The 17862-nt window shown below is 37.7% G+C and overlaps 1 protein-coding gene across 5 annotated transcripts in view; it reads right to left on the bottom strand.

Annotated features, from left to right (window-relative positions):
* Positions 1–2465: 2465 nt before the first annotated feature.
* The window catches only part of ACACA (acetyl-CoA carboxylase alpha), a 429246-nt gene continuing 413849 nt past the window's right edge, over positions 2466–17862 (bottom strand). For all 5 annotated transcript variants that reach the window (XM_063452852.1, XM_063452842.1, XM_063452868.1 and 2 more), the window contains 2 exons: positions 5071–5207; positions 2466–2973 (listed from right to left, as the gene is read on the bottom strand). In XM_063452852.1, coding sequence (XP_063308922.1) covers positions 2847–2973; positions 5071–5207 — 264 coding nt within the window. In that variant the 3' untranslated portion in view covers positions 2466–2846. The remainder of the gene's footprint in view (positions 2974–5070; positions 5208–17862) is intronic.

The raw sequence follows: 17862 nt of genomic DNA, 5'->3' as shown, positions 1-17862 counted from the left end.
GATTGCATAGACATGCCACATATTCATTTATCTTTTTCGATTTGGCCTGCACACTTTGGTGTGTTGCTATTGTATCCTCGTAAAGGTGAAATTATATAAAAATAAAACAATTCAATTAAATAGTTTTGTTACGTTTTTTCCCCCCATAGTGTTCAAACTGTTTATCTATCTTTCAACTTAAAAAATTCTAGACGGACATCAATCATTCAATGAAGAGAAGGGCAACAAATTATCCACTGAATTAATTCTTCCGTTGTGCGTTAGAAGTATGAGTTTACCCATTTACATCAACACGGCCAATGTGTATCCCAAGAAAATAGAATTAATTGTTCTCTACAGGAAATCCACTGAACAGTAAAGTTAAATCTAATTTAGCAAAAGTCTGAGTTGTTTTAATATCACATTTTGTGAATTTAATTTATTAGTACAAAAAAAATATAGAATATAATTATTTGTAAATTTAAGAAAGATCGGAAACAATAAAAGTTTGCAAAACAAGAGACTGGTTCTGTGGTTGCCGGCAGATAAAATTAATGTATCTGATTTTAATTCTGGTTGGCATTTTTGGGGGATGTCACTCATAGAATGTCACTGTCACATGTCCAGTTAAAGATTACTTGCAATGATGAGGAGTAACTATTGGAATAGCAGCAGTCTAGCACACAGAGAGCAATGCATATCAATTTACTCCATGACATGATACAGTGTACAGAAATACAGAATTCTGTGCCTTTGCCAGACTGCTGGGTTAACACTGCTATGTCTTGTTACTGCACTTTAACACACTTATTGCAATGGACAAAACAATGCAAATACACAGGAGCAATATAAATCCTAGTACCCAACCCTTTTGCGTTAAACATGATTGATTTTAGGCAAAAAAATAAAAAATGTAGTTATGAGCACAAATGTAATTCCAAAATATGTTAACTTTTTTTTTTTTTTACAAACTGATGCCTAAATATGATGCAAACATAACAGACAGAGTACACTTTGTCTATTTATTAGTACACCCTACCTAGGCAGTGCTGGACTTTCATGCAAAGCAGTGCGCAGTACGCCCCGTCCAGCACTACACAGGTTAATTAAATCGACACTTTCTGTTGTTCTCGTATCCACCGCCACATTCTCTTGATATTGTGTCAAATGAAGGGAAACAGAATTCACAGAACTGCATGATCAGGGATGAGACACGAAGACAATCTTATGCTTGGCCTGCTTTCTCTCTTGCTTACCTAATTCAGACCCAATGTAGATGTCCGTTTGAAAGCATATTGCCAGTTCCTGTTAAAGATTTTTTCACGGCCATGATTAAAACATGATATAACATTGTCTTTAGTCAATATGTCGGTTGCACTATTTCTGCCTCACTAACTTTGCATCTGTTTAGTATTCAGGGTTCAGTGTACGAAGCATGCATATTTTTTTTCCATTCCCCTTATTGCCTCCATCACACCAAATTATCTATTTTATTAATATTCCCCGGCTTCCATTACCATTACCAAATGGAAGCTGGGTGGTTAGCACATTATTGTGAAGGAAACCTTCACATCCCATTTAAAAAGGCCTTATAAAATATCTATGATAGATGCTGGTAGGTGAAAATGTGCATGAAGGAATACATCTCTCTTCTCCTCTCCAGGCTATTAGATGCATTTTTTATTTCGCTGTTGCTGGGGTTACCAATGCTTATGAGTGGCAGAGAGCAATAGAAACCACTGACGAGAGAGTCATTCACCTGAGCAAATGAAAATAAATTGTGTTTAATACTCCATGGAGAGATGGATTTGATGTATTTCAAACATGTGAACTGTCCTTTAATTTAGTGCTGACATGGCAAAGACAGGCACGGACATATTTAAACGTAAAAATATTAATAAATTAGAAATCACGTAGAATTTGTCTAATTTTAGGAGTAGGAATATTATTTAATCATGGTTATAGGACAATTGAAAACTGATATAAAATAGGTGTTTTTTTGTTTTTTAAATAAAAGGGAGAGACATAGGAAAATAATTTCTAAAATGCACCGTTAAAATGTACAGCGATACTGGCTAGTTAGATATGTTGTTATTTATCAACAACATGTTTAATGGAAACCTACAGACACAATCTATGGAGGGACGAATGTCTTTTGGTCACTGATATTATTTACAAGCATTTCCCCTTGGCCTATAGCTGTGTTTGCTGTGTAGCCAACTAGGACATTCACGCATTTCAATACCTCATAAAAGACATAGAATGCCCATAAAATGCATATGGTTTCCAAACTGAAATGTTAAAGGATCTTAAAACGTACATTATGAAACTTAACATAAGGATGAGATACATTTTAACGTAGCATATATGACTTTAGCTAATATTCAATCTTCAGAGTACGGTTTGAAGTTAATTACATAAATCAGCATTTGTAGAACCATTACACTCAAATGTACTATGGTGCAATAAAATTATTATTTTTTCTTCTTTTACAGTGAAACATCCCAATAATACTGCTGAACCATTTTCAAGCAAGACATGACGTGAGATCAAAAGAGTACCGTAACAAAAAATTCAAACCAGTAAACATGGCAAACTATAAAAAAAAGTCTAGGACACAACAGATTTGCAATAGGATTTTGAAAATGCTTTCTTACTGCACCATTTTGATAAAACGTGTCAATGATATGCTGCATAAATAGTACATTACAATTTTATAAGTTAAGTCAGCATATTTATATCTATGTATAAGTTCTTTAAATACTGACACCCTTTAACCCTTGATCTGAATACTTTTGTATCCTTTGCGGTAGTGTAGATGCTATGAAATAATGGCAGATTTGAAATCTTTAAAAGCAAGAGGAATTCTACGTTGAAGTCGGCGAATCCATGGTAGACAGAATGCGCACTATTTCAGCTCTCTGGGTTGGAGAGATATGTTGCGTCATGTGTACGATAGAATCCATTGCAACTTCCGGGTTCTCTTGCACCAAGCTGTAATAATGATATGATAATGTAGTAATAACATAATAATAATAATAATAATAATAATAATAATAAATGAACAGTTATTTCAACATCAAAGTACCCATGTTAGATTTTATATTTGCAATATAGCAGGGAAATGCAATATACACAGAGACAGGTATGCATATTTTTTCCACATGTAACCGGACGAGGCCCGGCATACAGCAAACAAGTTAGCTAAACTCTGAGTGCCACGAATATGCCGAGTGTATTGCATTACTATGGGAGCGTGTCGATTTTAAATTTGCTAATTTAGCAGTTACTTCCCAAGTACCACTTAAAGGTTTAGACAAACTAGAATTCAGATGTAAATGCATAATGGGTATAGTAGGTTGCACATTTTTTTTATAAAATAATTTTTTTTTTGCTTACTTGCATATATGTTACTATCAATGTCTAATTTTCATATATTTGGGTGATTCTGCAGGTATCACAGATAGCGCTGCCATCAGGGGGTACAGGTAGTGCAGCAAGCAATGTGGTTTGGCCAGGTTAACTATTTCCCCCAACACGATTGCATTGATCTCCAGACTGTAAGATCTCTAATGAAGCTGCCCTCTTACATGTGTTCCTTGCCTTCTATCCACGCTCTGCGAGGACGTAATATATACCATTGCTTCCTCCCAGGAAACAGGATGACATGTGAGAGGCAAGAGGAGCTAAATGGGAATCTGCCAGTTCCAACTGCACCCCAGGAAATCCACCCTCCTCCAGCTAAAATGTAGGAAAGCTAATGAATGACTAGAATCAAATAAAAATATATATTTCAAAGTGTGTGTATCTAAGCTCATATGTGTGACTGGCAATGTGTACTGTGTGTGTATGGCAGTGCATACCTGTGTTTGTATATGAGAATGGTTTTTTTTGTGTCTCTATGTATCTAAATATTTGGGAAAGAATGCCTGCAGTTATCACTATTTCAAAATAAATACTAGATAAGAGTAATACTTTCACTGCTTCTGGAACTGAAATGGTTAACTCATTCTTTTTTTTTTATCATATTTTTTTAAATGTAAATTCTAGAATATTTGCTGAAAAGAAAAAAACATTCTGCATATTCACAAAAAAATGCTGTTGCAAACAACTCTCCCCATCACACACTTTTATTAACCAATTTATAATCCCATCATATCAACTCTCCAGTATATGTTATTTTTATATGTTACATTATTTTTTTAATTATTATTTTTTTAATATCTAAGTCTGTAGAAATAGATATTAAATATCTAAGTCTGTAGAAATATCTGTGGCATTCCGTCAATAAAAGTGTCAAGATTTATTCATGGTAGCGCTGAATTAATGCAGAAGAGCTTTGAACTTTTGGGCAGTGATCTAAAAATACTGCCACTTACTGCTTTTTGCTTCTTTCCCTGAAGCCAAAACAGTGTGCAATGACAGTCTCAATTGCAACCTAATAACTGTGCAGGATCTTTTTGTAGCTTCAGGTTATTTGAAGTTGATCTTAGGCAGCAATGTATTATAGCTGCCCCCATGTAATATCCTTCAGCCAGGGTGGATGAAGTGCTCAAAACAACTTGTGAAGGGCAAACTACTGTCATGTTGAGTCATGCTTCTGGAACGCACTGTTCATGCACAGAAGAAGCATACTTGGAGCTTCAGAGCCTGAAGCAATTGAAGTTACAATCATCAGTTGTTCTGATGCTTTATGATCTTGGATACTGCTAATGCCTCGGCTCTGCAGGTCTTAAAGGTAAATGTGCAATGATTTCATCCTCTAGGCAGATGCATTAATGCATCACATGGTGACATCCTACACAGGTTAGTGTCACAAAATGAATTTAAATTACGGTATGTTCTTCTGCGGAAATTAAAAGGATGTAATTCTCAGCTCCCCCTCGCCTCCAACCCCCCCCCCCCTAAAAAAAAAATACCCAGTGAAAATTATAGAACATTTTGATATGATTAAGGACTTTTTTTTTGTTTAGATGCCAATTGTAACGCCACATAAAAACACAGTGCACATTTTTGTTTCTCTCACACAGAGATGTATTGTACTCATTTGCTTACTATGAATAAAAAAATAATACATGAATTTATTGGTACCTGCGGATTTGTTTCAGAATATAGTCTCTGGAGATGTACTTGATGTTTTCATCTACCACAGACCGCGAACCTTCCTCTTCAGTCATCTGCTTCTCCAGCCATTCAACGACATCTTTATTATTATCCCACAAGTATGCCTGCAAACAAAACATTCTAATTTACTATTATTATTTCACAAGTATCTCTGCAGACGTAATATCCCCGCTTATTTTATGGTAGGAAGCACAGGGTTCCAATGTAATCATGATTATCAAACTAGATAATCAGATTGTGCAAAGAAAATAAATCCAATTTGCTAGTCAACGGATTGGAAATATTTACTGGCAAAATAACAAGATCAGTCAAGCCAGGTGACAAAACAAATATCTAGCAAGTAATATCGGTGATAAAACTTTCTTGGCCAGGAGGGTCAACTATGACTTTCACCACTCTGACATCAATAAAAACAATATCATTAAGATGAGTAACTGACATTACCTTAACAAGGGCTAATTTAAATTCAATGGATGTTGTGTGCTAAATATTTTATTAAAGGTACACAATAGCATGTAAATAAAAACCTGTATTTCTAACACTATAGTGTGCTTGTCCCTAGCATCACATAGGTCTCCCTCATGTCGTTTGCATAATTAAAAAAAATGTAAATAAAATTTTACTTACCTTTTTCTAGTGCCAAGGCTCCCTATGCTTACCTCCAGATTCCCACAACATCAAGGAGGAGGCATGGCTTCCTCCAAGATGGTCCATTCCAATGCTTCTTATAAATGAGCATTGGGGACCTAATGTGCATGTGTGGCGAATGCCGCGTGTGCATGAATCTTCACTACAGGAGCGCATTGAGTCAATTCTTCCCTATGGGAACTTCTGTCATGTAACTGCGCTTCACTTTGCAGTGAAGAAGCACCACTAGATGCTGCAGTTTTACACTGCAGGTTGAAAAGGACAGAGGCACGTCAATCAGACCACTTCATTGGGACGAAGTGATCTAAGTGACTATACATCAGTACAAACAGCAACAGTACATAACCACAGAAACATGACCTGGAACCAATAATGCCTCCCAGCCAGACAAGCGGGGAGACGTTTTTGGTGATTCTCTTTCACTCCTGATATCGCATCCTTCGGTCAGGATACCATGCAGGAGTGCAAGTGGAGGCCTGAAGTTGCCTCTACTGCGAAAGAGGAGGTTAGTTGTGTAATTGCGTGATTAAGTTATGTGTATGCAGCAAGTTATGTTAGTGTGTGTGAGTGCAGATCATAAGGTATGATTCTGAGTGTGGTTAATAAAAGAAAGCAACACAATACAATTGTACTCATGCTACGTTTAAATCTCTTTCAATTTGCTATAAAAGTAATACAAAATAAAATGTTTTTCTGCTTTCTTCAGCTTAACCTTGTAGCCACGCTCCCTCTTTTCACAATGCAACTTTAGAGGTATGAGAGGTATTCTGAGTAAATACTTACCTCAAAAGGGAGCATAGATAAAAGGTACAGGGTTATGTTGCATAGAGCTGCAAAACCTTGGATTTGAATGTAAATAAAAACACAGTATGAATGCAAGGCCAAAATCTATCTAATACAATTAAGTTATGCTGGTGGCAGCAGTAGGACTGGAATTTCCTATTAAGTATATTTGAGAAGGAATTGGCTACTTAACCATGTGTCACTTAGTAATTAAACTTTTGCCACTGGCTTTTAGATTGCAGGATAATATGGCAAACCCTACCTTAGAGGGCAGAAAACATCATTGATGCAAGCTATACACATTTAACACATATTACTTTGATATTCTGAACAACTAAAAATGAATCAACATATATAAATAAAGTAGACATGAAAATAGTGTTAATGTGTTGCATTATAATACAAAAAATACACATAATGTAACAGTATGAAACTACAAAGAACATGCACTCCACAATAGGTCATTATGTATGACCCGACATGTTTCCTTCTTTTAACATTTACATTGATTTCTAAATTGGAAATACCAGAACATAAAAGAGATAAAATGAAAACTCCAACTACTCAGAATCCAACATACAAGGTATTAATAACCTGATTTATCTCATTAGAGACATCTGTGGCCAAAGATTGTTTCCATATGGCCTTGGTTCTAATCAGTTGTGTTTAAGATATGTTTCAGAGTTCACCATAATGCATTTCTGTAAATAGACTGTCAGGATGCTTTTTGTTCATTGTTTAGAAGGATGTCCACACACACAGCAAAACAACAATGTAATATTTAATAGATAATAGATAAATAACGGTTTCCTTTTCTTCCATTCATTGAATTGAAGGTGTAAAAAAGTAAATGCACAATAATAGAAAGCAAATTATTGACTCTAAAATGGCAATTAAATAACTCATTCTGCGAAGGACAGAACCAGTGAGCTTATTAAATAATATGCCCTGAAAAGGTCAGTAAGAATATGGCTTCAGTTAATCTGATCTTTTTTCACATTTGTTTAAGCTTTTTTTTTTTTTTTTTTTTAATTCTTTATTTTATTTGTGCTTGGAATAACAGTAAGCGCGCAGAGCCACAACAGCTGCTGCAAGCGTAGTCGTAGCATTGTACATTGCGGCATTTCAAAACAGCACATTTTTTTATAATACGGAATTAACAATTCTGAGGTATCATCGATTTCTAGTGATTAATAAACATGCTATAATACGAAGTAATCTAGCTAGGCAATCTTGGTAGTTAAAAGTAAGTAGCAAACACGTTAACATGCTAGACTAGGTATGTATACAATAAAAGTTGCTGCTCTTAGGATTATGCATCTGAGAAGGCGTTTCTACATATATAGAGGCCTAACTGGGTAGTCGGTAGTGCGTCAGCAGAAACAGTAGAGTCACGGAGTAAATATGCTTAGTCAGTTATGTCAGTAATTCTGCCATGTCCATCACAGTGAGACCACAATATATCAGACTAGGTTAATACTATCTATTTAGGCGGCAGTAACGTTAGTAGTGAGTCCACTAGGCTGCGCGTATGGCTTTGTAGTTGCAAGAACTCTAAACTATAACAGCTTTAGTCACAGTGAAAAACATTGACTTTGGGGGTCTTATGTGGCTTATGTATCCTTGGGTGACGTGCCGGTTAGTGAGCTATGGGTCCCTATAGTTAAACATCTAGCTCAGATACATATATAAATAATGGATATATTCCGTGCAGCGGTTGGGCTGTCAGACTTAGAGTGTGAGTACATGAGTAAGTGTCACTAAGACTGGTAGGATCTGGCTGTTAGTGCTCATACATATTTAGGCATTGTTTGGGGTTCACAATTCACAAAAGTCTACTCAGTTAAAACTATATGCATATATATAGGCAATTATAGGCAAGAAAAAAAAATATATAGAAAAAAATGTAAACCGTGGGGCTGCATGATACTGGGAGTCCATGGTGCTGCGCAGGGCCTTCTCCAGTGCTTGGGTGGGGTGTCTCGACCTCAGTCCACTGAGTCCTCCGCCGGTGTGGCTGGCATCTGTGGGGTACATCCCCTCTTGCTCTCGGACCAGGAGGGCCTCCGGTTCGGGAGGATGTGGCTCGGTGATCCCAGGCACTTGAAGGCGATGATCTAGTACCCCCCTTTGTCGGGGCTGCACGTGTTGCGAGCTTCATGTGACTTGGCCCAGCAGCCTGCATGCGATTCGTTAGTTGGGCCCAAAAGTTGTCAAAGATGATGTCTATCGGGTCCCTCTTGTTTTCGCTAGTGCCCGGCTGGGTAGATTGGGGTTTGTCTCGCTGAGTTAGAGACGCTTTATCCGCCATTTTGGAGGTACCACTCCCCACATTGCTTGTGTGCGTCGCTTGCTGGGTCGGGGGTTGTGGGGCACTCCGTCTGGTGGGGACTGGGATCTCCCCCACCGGTCCATGGGGGGGGGGGGGGAAGCTGTACATATTCTTGTGCCGTCGCGTGCGGCTGGTGGGAAAGCGGCCGCCATTCCCCATCGCCTCTCGCGGCCTCACTTCGCTGGTGCGGTTCCCTGTAGTCCTTGGTGTCGGTTTTGGCATCGCCAATTTCAGGTAACGCTTCCCAACGTAGTGGTGCATTTTGCCAAGGGTTTATGTCGCTGTAGCTCAGGTTAATCCAAGGAATATGCTTTCCTCGGCGGGAGCTCAGGCAAGGCATGACCAGGCCGCTCGCTGGTTAGGCTCCGCCCCCCCCCCCATTTGTTTAAGCTTTTAATATAGTCTCACATGACTAAAAGTGATAGGTTAAAAATAAACAACTCACACATAGATTAGAAGGGTATTCTAAACACTAATTTTAATAGTTGTGGTCCCCAGGTAATTTTCAACCTGGCAAAAAACGCAAGACTTTGCCCTTGCGCGTAAAAGCCTGGCTCATCTACCACAACTCATAATGCAGAATAACAACTTTCCTTATGTTTACTAGATTTCAAAAGTGTAGTTCCTTTCAATATGATGATGAATCTCTTAAACCTTGACACTCTGCAAGGAAAATTCAGTTGCATCTATACAGCATAATTTTATTGTTGCCAACTTACAACATAAAATTTTATATTTTCGATATGCTTTCCAAATAATCACAATATGTTAGAAAAACTATAGAAATGATTTATTTACAAAAGTCAACATTAAAGTTTATGGTCATTTTTGTTGATAAATCATTCGAAAAGCTTTTCTAGGAGATTTTAATAATTTGAAAAGCGTATCCAAAAATATTAAATCGAAGCCATAGTTGGCCGACCATGTTGAAAGAAAGCAGTTTTCATTTATAGCTATGATGAGGCTTATTTGCTTTTATGTTGGTGTCCTAAGCAGGTGAATTTCCATTTGTTTTTAATTTTATTATTAATGTTAATCACTGATCTATTTTATATTTCTGAGAACAATGAACTTCCTGTGTGAAGTGTGATCAGAGTTCAAATGCAAACGGATTAATTTTAAGCTCTCCAGACTGATTATACTATCATATACACTATTTTATCAATACACATATTGCACTATTATTTATATATTTTCTATCTTTTATGTACTTGGGTTATTATGTTATTTATATAGCGCCAACAAATTCTGCAGCACTTTACAGTGGGTGGATGAACAAACATGTAGTTGTAACCAGACAAATTGGACACACAGGGGTTGAGGCCCTGCTCAATGAGCTAACATGCTAGAGGAAGTGGGGTAAAGTGACACAAAAGGTAAAGATAGTATTGGACTAATGACAGTTGCAAGAGAGGAATCAGTCGGGAGCTAGTAACAGTTTAATTGATATGCTTTTATGAAGAAGTGGGTTTTTAATAATTTTTTGAAGGGGTGGAGACTGGGTGAGCATTTAACGGAGGAGGGAAGTGAGATCCACAGGAACGGTGCAACCCTCGAGAAGTCTTGAAGGCGAGCATCAGAGGTGGGAGTACAGACAGAAGATAGACGCAAGCCTTCAGCAGAGTGTATGGGCCTAGACGGGACATACTTGTGTATTAGGGAGGATAGATAGGTGGGAGCAGCATTATGTAGAGACTTGAAAGCAAGAACCAGAATTTTAAATTGAGCCCTATATCTTACAGGATAACAAAATAGAAGGAAAGTCGAGGCACTCCAAGGTACAAATCAGGCAATTTTATTGAACCCACTCCATCGCAACGTTTCGACCTACACGGTCTTTGTCAAGCTTGACATAGACCATGTAGATCGAAACGTTGAGATGGAGTGGGTTCAATAAAATTGCCTGATTTGTACCTTGGAGTGCCTCGACTTTCCTTCTATTTTGTTATTCAGCATTTTGGTCTCTGGTACTGAGACTGTCTGAGTTGCACCCAGCTACATACTGCTTAAAGGGATAGAGTGCAGTTCCACACCCTACCATAACTATATCTTACAGGAAGCCAATGTAGGGACTGACAGAAGGGTGAGGCGTGGGAGGTGGAGGCGGACAGGAAGGCGGTAGATAATAGCAATTCTAAAAGGAGTGGGTTTAAATAGGCGGACAGTGTGAACTTTAAAAGAAGAAAAGGATAGGGAAGGGGTTGAAAGGTACATTGAGGGGAAAGAAGGATGCCTACACCACCTCCTTTACAGTTGAGTCTGGGAGTGTGAGAGAATTGTAGCCCACCAAAACATAAAGAGGCAGGAGTAGCGCTATCAGAGGGGGTCTCTGTAAGTGCATGTAGTGTGAGTGAGTTTGAGATGAAAAAGTTGTGTATGGCTTTTACATCTAACCTAAGGACAGATGTATGGGTTTCATCTAACCTGAGAACAAATCTCTCATAAGCATTTGGCTGTCCAAATGTTGTGGCCTCCTTCTCCCCGGATGTTTTTCCAGCATTATGGCTTTAATAGCATTATGGGAGATGTAGTCCACAAAATCTGGAGTGGCGAAGGCTGCCTATCCCTATACTAGATGAATGGCATTTGGAGCACTAACCAAATGTGCCAAGTAGTTGGCTATTATAACAATAGCCACAGTATATTTCAGCATTAAAAGGGGGGGGGGGGGGTGCCAACCAGTTGTATCATTATCAACCTCTAAATAAAATGATATAATTTAAGATAATGAAAGATATACACTGCAAACAGTTATAATGTCTACAGTTTATTTTTTATGATGTGCCTGATACTGATTAAGTGAAATCTATTCAGACATCTTTTAACATGTATAGTTAACCGATTACATTCATAAAACTATTAAATGAAGAGGAGGGAGAGTTTAAACTAAATCTGTATATTATAAATAGTTAAAACTGGTGCGTATGTTTATGCTACATGTGATGCATTCTGGGTAGTTATGTCTCAGCTTTCATCTTGCCGGATGGATGGATACATTATCATTTAAGAGTGTTTAAAACCTAATAGTTCCTCTCACTCCTCATTTTCTTTACAAATCATTTAGAAATCAGTTTGTTTTTGTCTCCCACAAAGCCAAGTTACTACCATTAGTGCTCATTCATATTTATGTAATTTGGTTTGGGTAATTAAACACGGAGCTTGTGATTTAAAGGCACCATCTTTCTCTGTTATTGCTAAAAAAAAAATCACAAGCAACAATGCATTTAGTGCATAAAATAATAGTTGGGTGCATAAAGAAAACACTTTAGTGAATTTGGCACTGTAGGAGTGGGTTTTCCAAGAAACCAAAAAATGCTTAAGCTTGTAAATACAAAGCAACAAAGGCAGATAACCAATTCTAAAATATTCTAGAAATATTGTGTAGTAATACACTCTGGGTTAATAGCTTAAACATTCTGCTTAAAGCCTTGCAGATTGTACATGTCATTATCTGGACACCACAAGTCGGTCTTCACTATTCAAAGTCTTTATAAACTCTCCAAACAGCGTGATCCTATCACATATCGTATGTGAGCATGGATCAATGTGTGGATTTGACATTCTGAGAACACCTATGCTCTTGTTAAAAAGATCTGTGGAGTGGCCTATAGGAGTAACTTGTAACCTATCACTCGCTGTCTCTTAATGGGCCACACCCCACTCTCACCTTTCAATTCTGCAACTGCTATCCCACCTCTTCATGATTGTAAGCTCTTTCAAGCAGGGTCCTTATCAACCTACTGTTCCTGTAGCATTTTGTAATTGTCTCATTTATTGTTAAATTCCCCCCTTTATAATATTGTACAGCGCTGCGGAATATGTTGCTGCATTATAAATAATGATAATAACAACAATAACAATAAAGTGGAACTGACACCTATGGGGTTATGGTATACTTAGCTGCGAAAAAGCTTGGTTTCATTCACTTCAATATTAAAAAGGTAACTGATGAATATTACTGCTAATTACTTATATAATAAGACGCATTACAGATGCAATCCATGTACTGTAGCCAGAGCTGGATTAAGAACCACAGCTGGTTCTGACAGTTATAATGGGCCTAATTACAGAATCTTATCGACCAAAAACACTAAAACAGTCAGACCTCCCAAGCGTCAAGTATCAGGTGGAGGTGTTGCTGGAGGGAAACTCACATGATATAGCTATAAGAAAACACAAACCCTATGCTATTCTCTCTTTTTCATCTTTCAAGTAAATTCATACCACGTAACACCAGTGTCTGGTGAAGCAGTATGTCGGCGAGCATGGTAAAAGGGTGGGCCACTGCTGCGAATCACGTAACCAGAACTGCCAAAAGGGGGTAAAACATGTCAAAAAAGGGTGCAGGTCTGTCCAAAGAATTGGAAGGCCAGCCTGTGAATGTCAGCCAGTGATGCAGGCAGGCCAACTCAGGGCATACTATGCAGACAGCACCCTGAGATTCGCATAAATGCATCTAATGATATGCTCGATCTACGCTTTCTTAGAACAGTCCCCTAGCACTCACTTGTCCACTGCTCTCCTTACCTTCTTACTGGAAGGTTAAAGCTCCTGTTATATAGTGTTTTGATTTATTTTGCTCTATCTATGCTGATTGACAGGCATAAAGGCAATTTTATTTTAGAACTATGAATAACAGAATATTTTAGCAAATAAAGCAATGTTGATTTCTCAAACCTCATGATCACATATTTCTAAAATATAGGGGATAAAAAACTATATTTAAACTCTTGAGTAGTGACAGAGTTAATTAATGATGACGTTAAATCCTCCCTCTTCAAACGTGGAAGAGTCTTCTAAGTATGTTACATGTTTACAACTGCATTTCTTTATTTCTGTTTGTTACATGCCAGAATGAAATTATGTATTTGATTGACTTTTGCTCCCTGCCAGGCCCTGAAGCAAGGCTGGAGAAAGGTTAATATAACCATTAGTAATGGTGACTGGTCAACTAGACTTGTCTGAATGGCACTGATGTCCTTATCTGGTTTTAATCACACATAATATGTTTTGACTCAAACATGACTACTAGCACTGGCTAGTTAACCTCTGTTTTAATTCACTCCAAGTGGATTTTGATGTTACTCCCATCAAAGAATATGATTTATTTATATATTGTTTTCATTTGTGTGTTTGATAACCTCCACAATCCTCAACAAGCTGACTGTTAAATTACAATATAACTATGTCTCATGGACTTGTTTAAATTTTTTTTTTTATTATTTCTGAAACTGTAACTGTGGGATAGCCTTAAATTCCAAAGGAAGCTAAAAAAATAACGGCACAAAAGCCCTATAACTGCTGATGCGGCAGAAACATTTTAAGAGAGCTCAGCTATCTCTGCCAAAGTGTATTTATTTTATTAATGCCAGAGGAAACCACTGTTTATACCAACTAGCAAATCCACCTCAACTAGGAAAACATTTGTGCCAAGATTTGCATGCAATGCTTAACCATTCAAATAGTACAATTCCATAGTGAGCTGTTATGATTAACTACATCATAAAGCTATAGCAATGCAGAAAAGTGCAGTCTTGGGAGCTTTGCATACATTATCATGCTTTAGCGATATGTGATATAAAGCAGGGACACCAGTTTGCTGAAGAAAAATAGACAGAGTTTTTCTGCAAATGGTAAGCAGCTCTATCTTTCAGACAACTAGATTTTCCCCGTTTGTAACCCGTGATAAATACACACTATCCACTTGTTTAAAATAGTCCTTTAAACGCTGTATAGCCTGCATGTTATATCTCTTTTTCCCTGTGTAATTTTTAAAGCCTGCTCAAGGAAGTTAACAAATGTAACATGTTTAGAATAAAACCACAAATAATAAAGGTTGACAGGTCTTTTATTTATGCATATCATAGTTCACAGCAGAACCGATGATTGCATGGCACTAGTTTCAAATGAAATTGTATTTATAAAAGATGCCCTAGAGGTGTGCAATCTATAAGTCTATCCATATGGATCAATAAAATGTTTTCATTTAAGGATATCTCTGACTTCTGAAATACTGCAATACAGTTTTATCCTACACCATTGTACTGTGAAAAAAGAAAGTAGATTTAAAAGTGTAGTTTATGATTAAGGTGCATCCTTAAGTTTATTAAATGGCACTTTAATTTAAGGATATCCCTGACTTCTGATAGATCATAGAAACACGGCAATATAGGTTTTATCCTACACCAGGGGTAGATAATCTGCGGCACTCCAGGTGTTGTGGACTACATCTCCCATAATGCTGTTACATCCATGGTACTGGTAAAGATGTAGTCCACAACATCTGGAGTGGCGAAGCTTGCCTACCCCTGTCCTACACCATTGTCCTTTGAAAAAAAAAATATATAAGTAAATGAAGAATAACTTGAGTAGTTTACGATTAAAGTGCGTCCTTGAATTTATTAAAAAGCACTTTAATTTTAATACCTTGAGGTGGTGACATGACTCATGTGGTTCATTCACCTAACACCTGTTTGTACCTGTACAAATGTCACGGCCAAGGCTTTGATTCCTGACTGCATCAATTAAATTTACAATGGCTGTCATTAACATAGTACTGTTATTCTGGGTTTATGATAAAGATATTATCTTTATTGAAAAAGAAAAAACCTTCAAAGACTTCAATTCAACCAGAAGGTATCATAACTAAGACTTCATTTTTGTCAATAAGTACCAAAAGGCAGAGCTAGAAACAGCTTTTGCTTGAAAGTCTTGCCATTTGCCTTCATGTTCTGCAGGGATCTTCCATAGACCTTGTTTTGTATAAAAATGTGCATGAGAACTTCAGTGATGTGGCTCCTAACAGAAGAAGTTGCCAGAAGCCGAGGGCTACGCCAAGAAAAAAAGAAGGTGGTTCAAAGGAGAAGTTCTGGTAGGCATATCTAACTGTTTCCTCTCCCACTCCGTCTAAGGAAACATATGCCTTTGGTGGGCTTCGCTTAAAGGAATACAATAGGCAATAAAGTGGTCTGTGTGCCATGCACCCCTTGTTTTAACCCTGCAACTGAAAACACTGCCATTCTGCAAAAACAACAAAGTTTGCAATGCAGGGTTTAAATGCTTATAATGGCTACCACACTGAGAGCCACTAGAGGAGCTTCCACAGAAATAGCTGTTTGCACATAGAGACGATATGATTGGGGCAGCGTTTTGCTGTACATGCGCACTAGGCTCCCAATGCTATGGGAGATTTGGATTGGCTGGAATTATCGATTTCAGCGAAGGAAGCAGGATGGCCGAATGGAGGCAGGCGCTGAGAGGGAGAAAAGGTAAATATAAAGACATTTTACCTCCTTATAAAGGGATGCAGAGACCTACATGTTTAACAGGGCATTGTTTCTATTCCTAATGCTTTAGTGTTACTTTAACCCCTTAAGGATGGCGGGCAACCCCCAAAAAAAGTAGACAACCCAAGGTATTACAAATGGGGTATGTCCAGTCTTTTTAGTAGCCACTTAGTCACAAACACTGGCCAAAATTGGCATTCAAATTATTATTTTTTTCCCCACGCAAACAAATATTAACACTAACTTTGGCCAGTGCTTGTGTGACTAAGTGGCTACTAAAAAAGACTGGACATACCCCATTTGCAATACCTTGGGTTGTCTACTTTTTCAAATGGTATGCCATGACAGAGGTAATTCTCATTCCTGGGCTACCATATGGTCTCAAAGGCAACATAACCAATCTGGCGAATCTCAATGTGTATAAACGGAAAAATGTAACGTGCTATATTTGACCCTGTAACTTCCCAAAACAGCATAAAACCTGTACATAGTGGGTACTGATTTACATGTGAGACATCACTGAATACAAATATGTGTATTTTATTGCAGTAAAAGCAAACAGTATTATTACACTCACAGTTAAAATGTCATGCAGAACTAAAAAAAATTTTTAATATTTTATTCCCATTAAGTTATGTTTCATAGCTAAATATTTGATGTTAAATGAAAGCCCTATTTCTCCTGAATAAAATGAAATATAATAAGTGTGGGTGCACATAATATGAAAGAGGTTTATTACAGTTGAACAGACATATAGTCAAATTCCAAGTTTTGTTTACGTTTTATTTTGATCAAAATGTGTACATTCTGCTCAGTCCTTAAGGGGTTAAAAGGACAGTTCTGCATTATGTTATATAGCACTTTCTGATTTGGTTATTTCCTAGAACTTGCATTAACCCCTTAAGGACACATGACGTGTCTGACACGTCATGATTCCCTTTTATTCCAGAAGTTTGGTCCTTAAGGGGTTAAACAGGTCCTCTGGGTAAACTCAAGAATGCATATTTAATACACTCTTCACTATTACGTGTTTCATGTTATATGCTGCTTAGGGTTAATGTAAGGGCTAGTGTTTGTTTTATCATGGGCAATATTGGGACATACATGTTCTAGTCTGTCCAGTATTAGTGGGAGTTAGACTCCTAGCTGCTATTAATTCAGTTCGAGAGAGGAGTGAATTAAAATGGCTGTAGCTACACATTGCTGCTCTGAGATTAGCAAAATGCACTACAGATCAGCTGACTTCAAGTATTCTTGTACCAGTATTGTGTATGCCTTGGTGTCTCCTTCACTCCTAAAAGAAAAACTGGCTAAGTTTTGGTCAAAGCCTCGCAACAAATCCTCTTTTACAAATGATAAACTGGTGGGGTGGAGATGAGATGCAGCTTTTTTTTTTCAAAACACAAGCACTTGTCATCATTCAATCGTCCAGCTACCGTCCGATCTCGCTACTGCCTTTTGCGTCCAAGATCCTTGAAAGAGCTGTGTGTGCGAGATTGACAGACTTCCTTGAGTCCAACTCTCTGCTAGACCCGCTTCAGCCTAGATTCCGCGCTCGTCACTCTGTTGAAACAGCTGGGACCAAAGTATCCAATGATCTACTTGCTGCAAAATCTCGTGGTCACTACTCTATCCTAATTCTCCTTGACCTTTCTGCGGCTTTTGACAATGTTGATCATCAACAGCTTCTTCTCTGCAATATCGGTCTAC

This window comes from Pelobates fuscus, chromosome 1 (genome assembly GCF_036172605.1).
Source record: "Pelobates fuscus isolate aPelFus1 chromosome 1, aPelFus1.pri, whole genome shotgun sequence".
NCBI lineage: Eukaryota > Metazoa > Chordata > Amphibia > Anura > Pelobatidae > Pelobates > Pelobates fuscus.
This window is presented reverse-complemented; position numbering and strand designations above follow the sequence as displayed.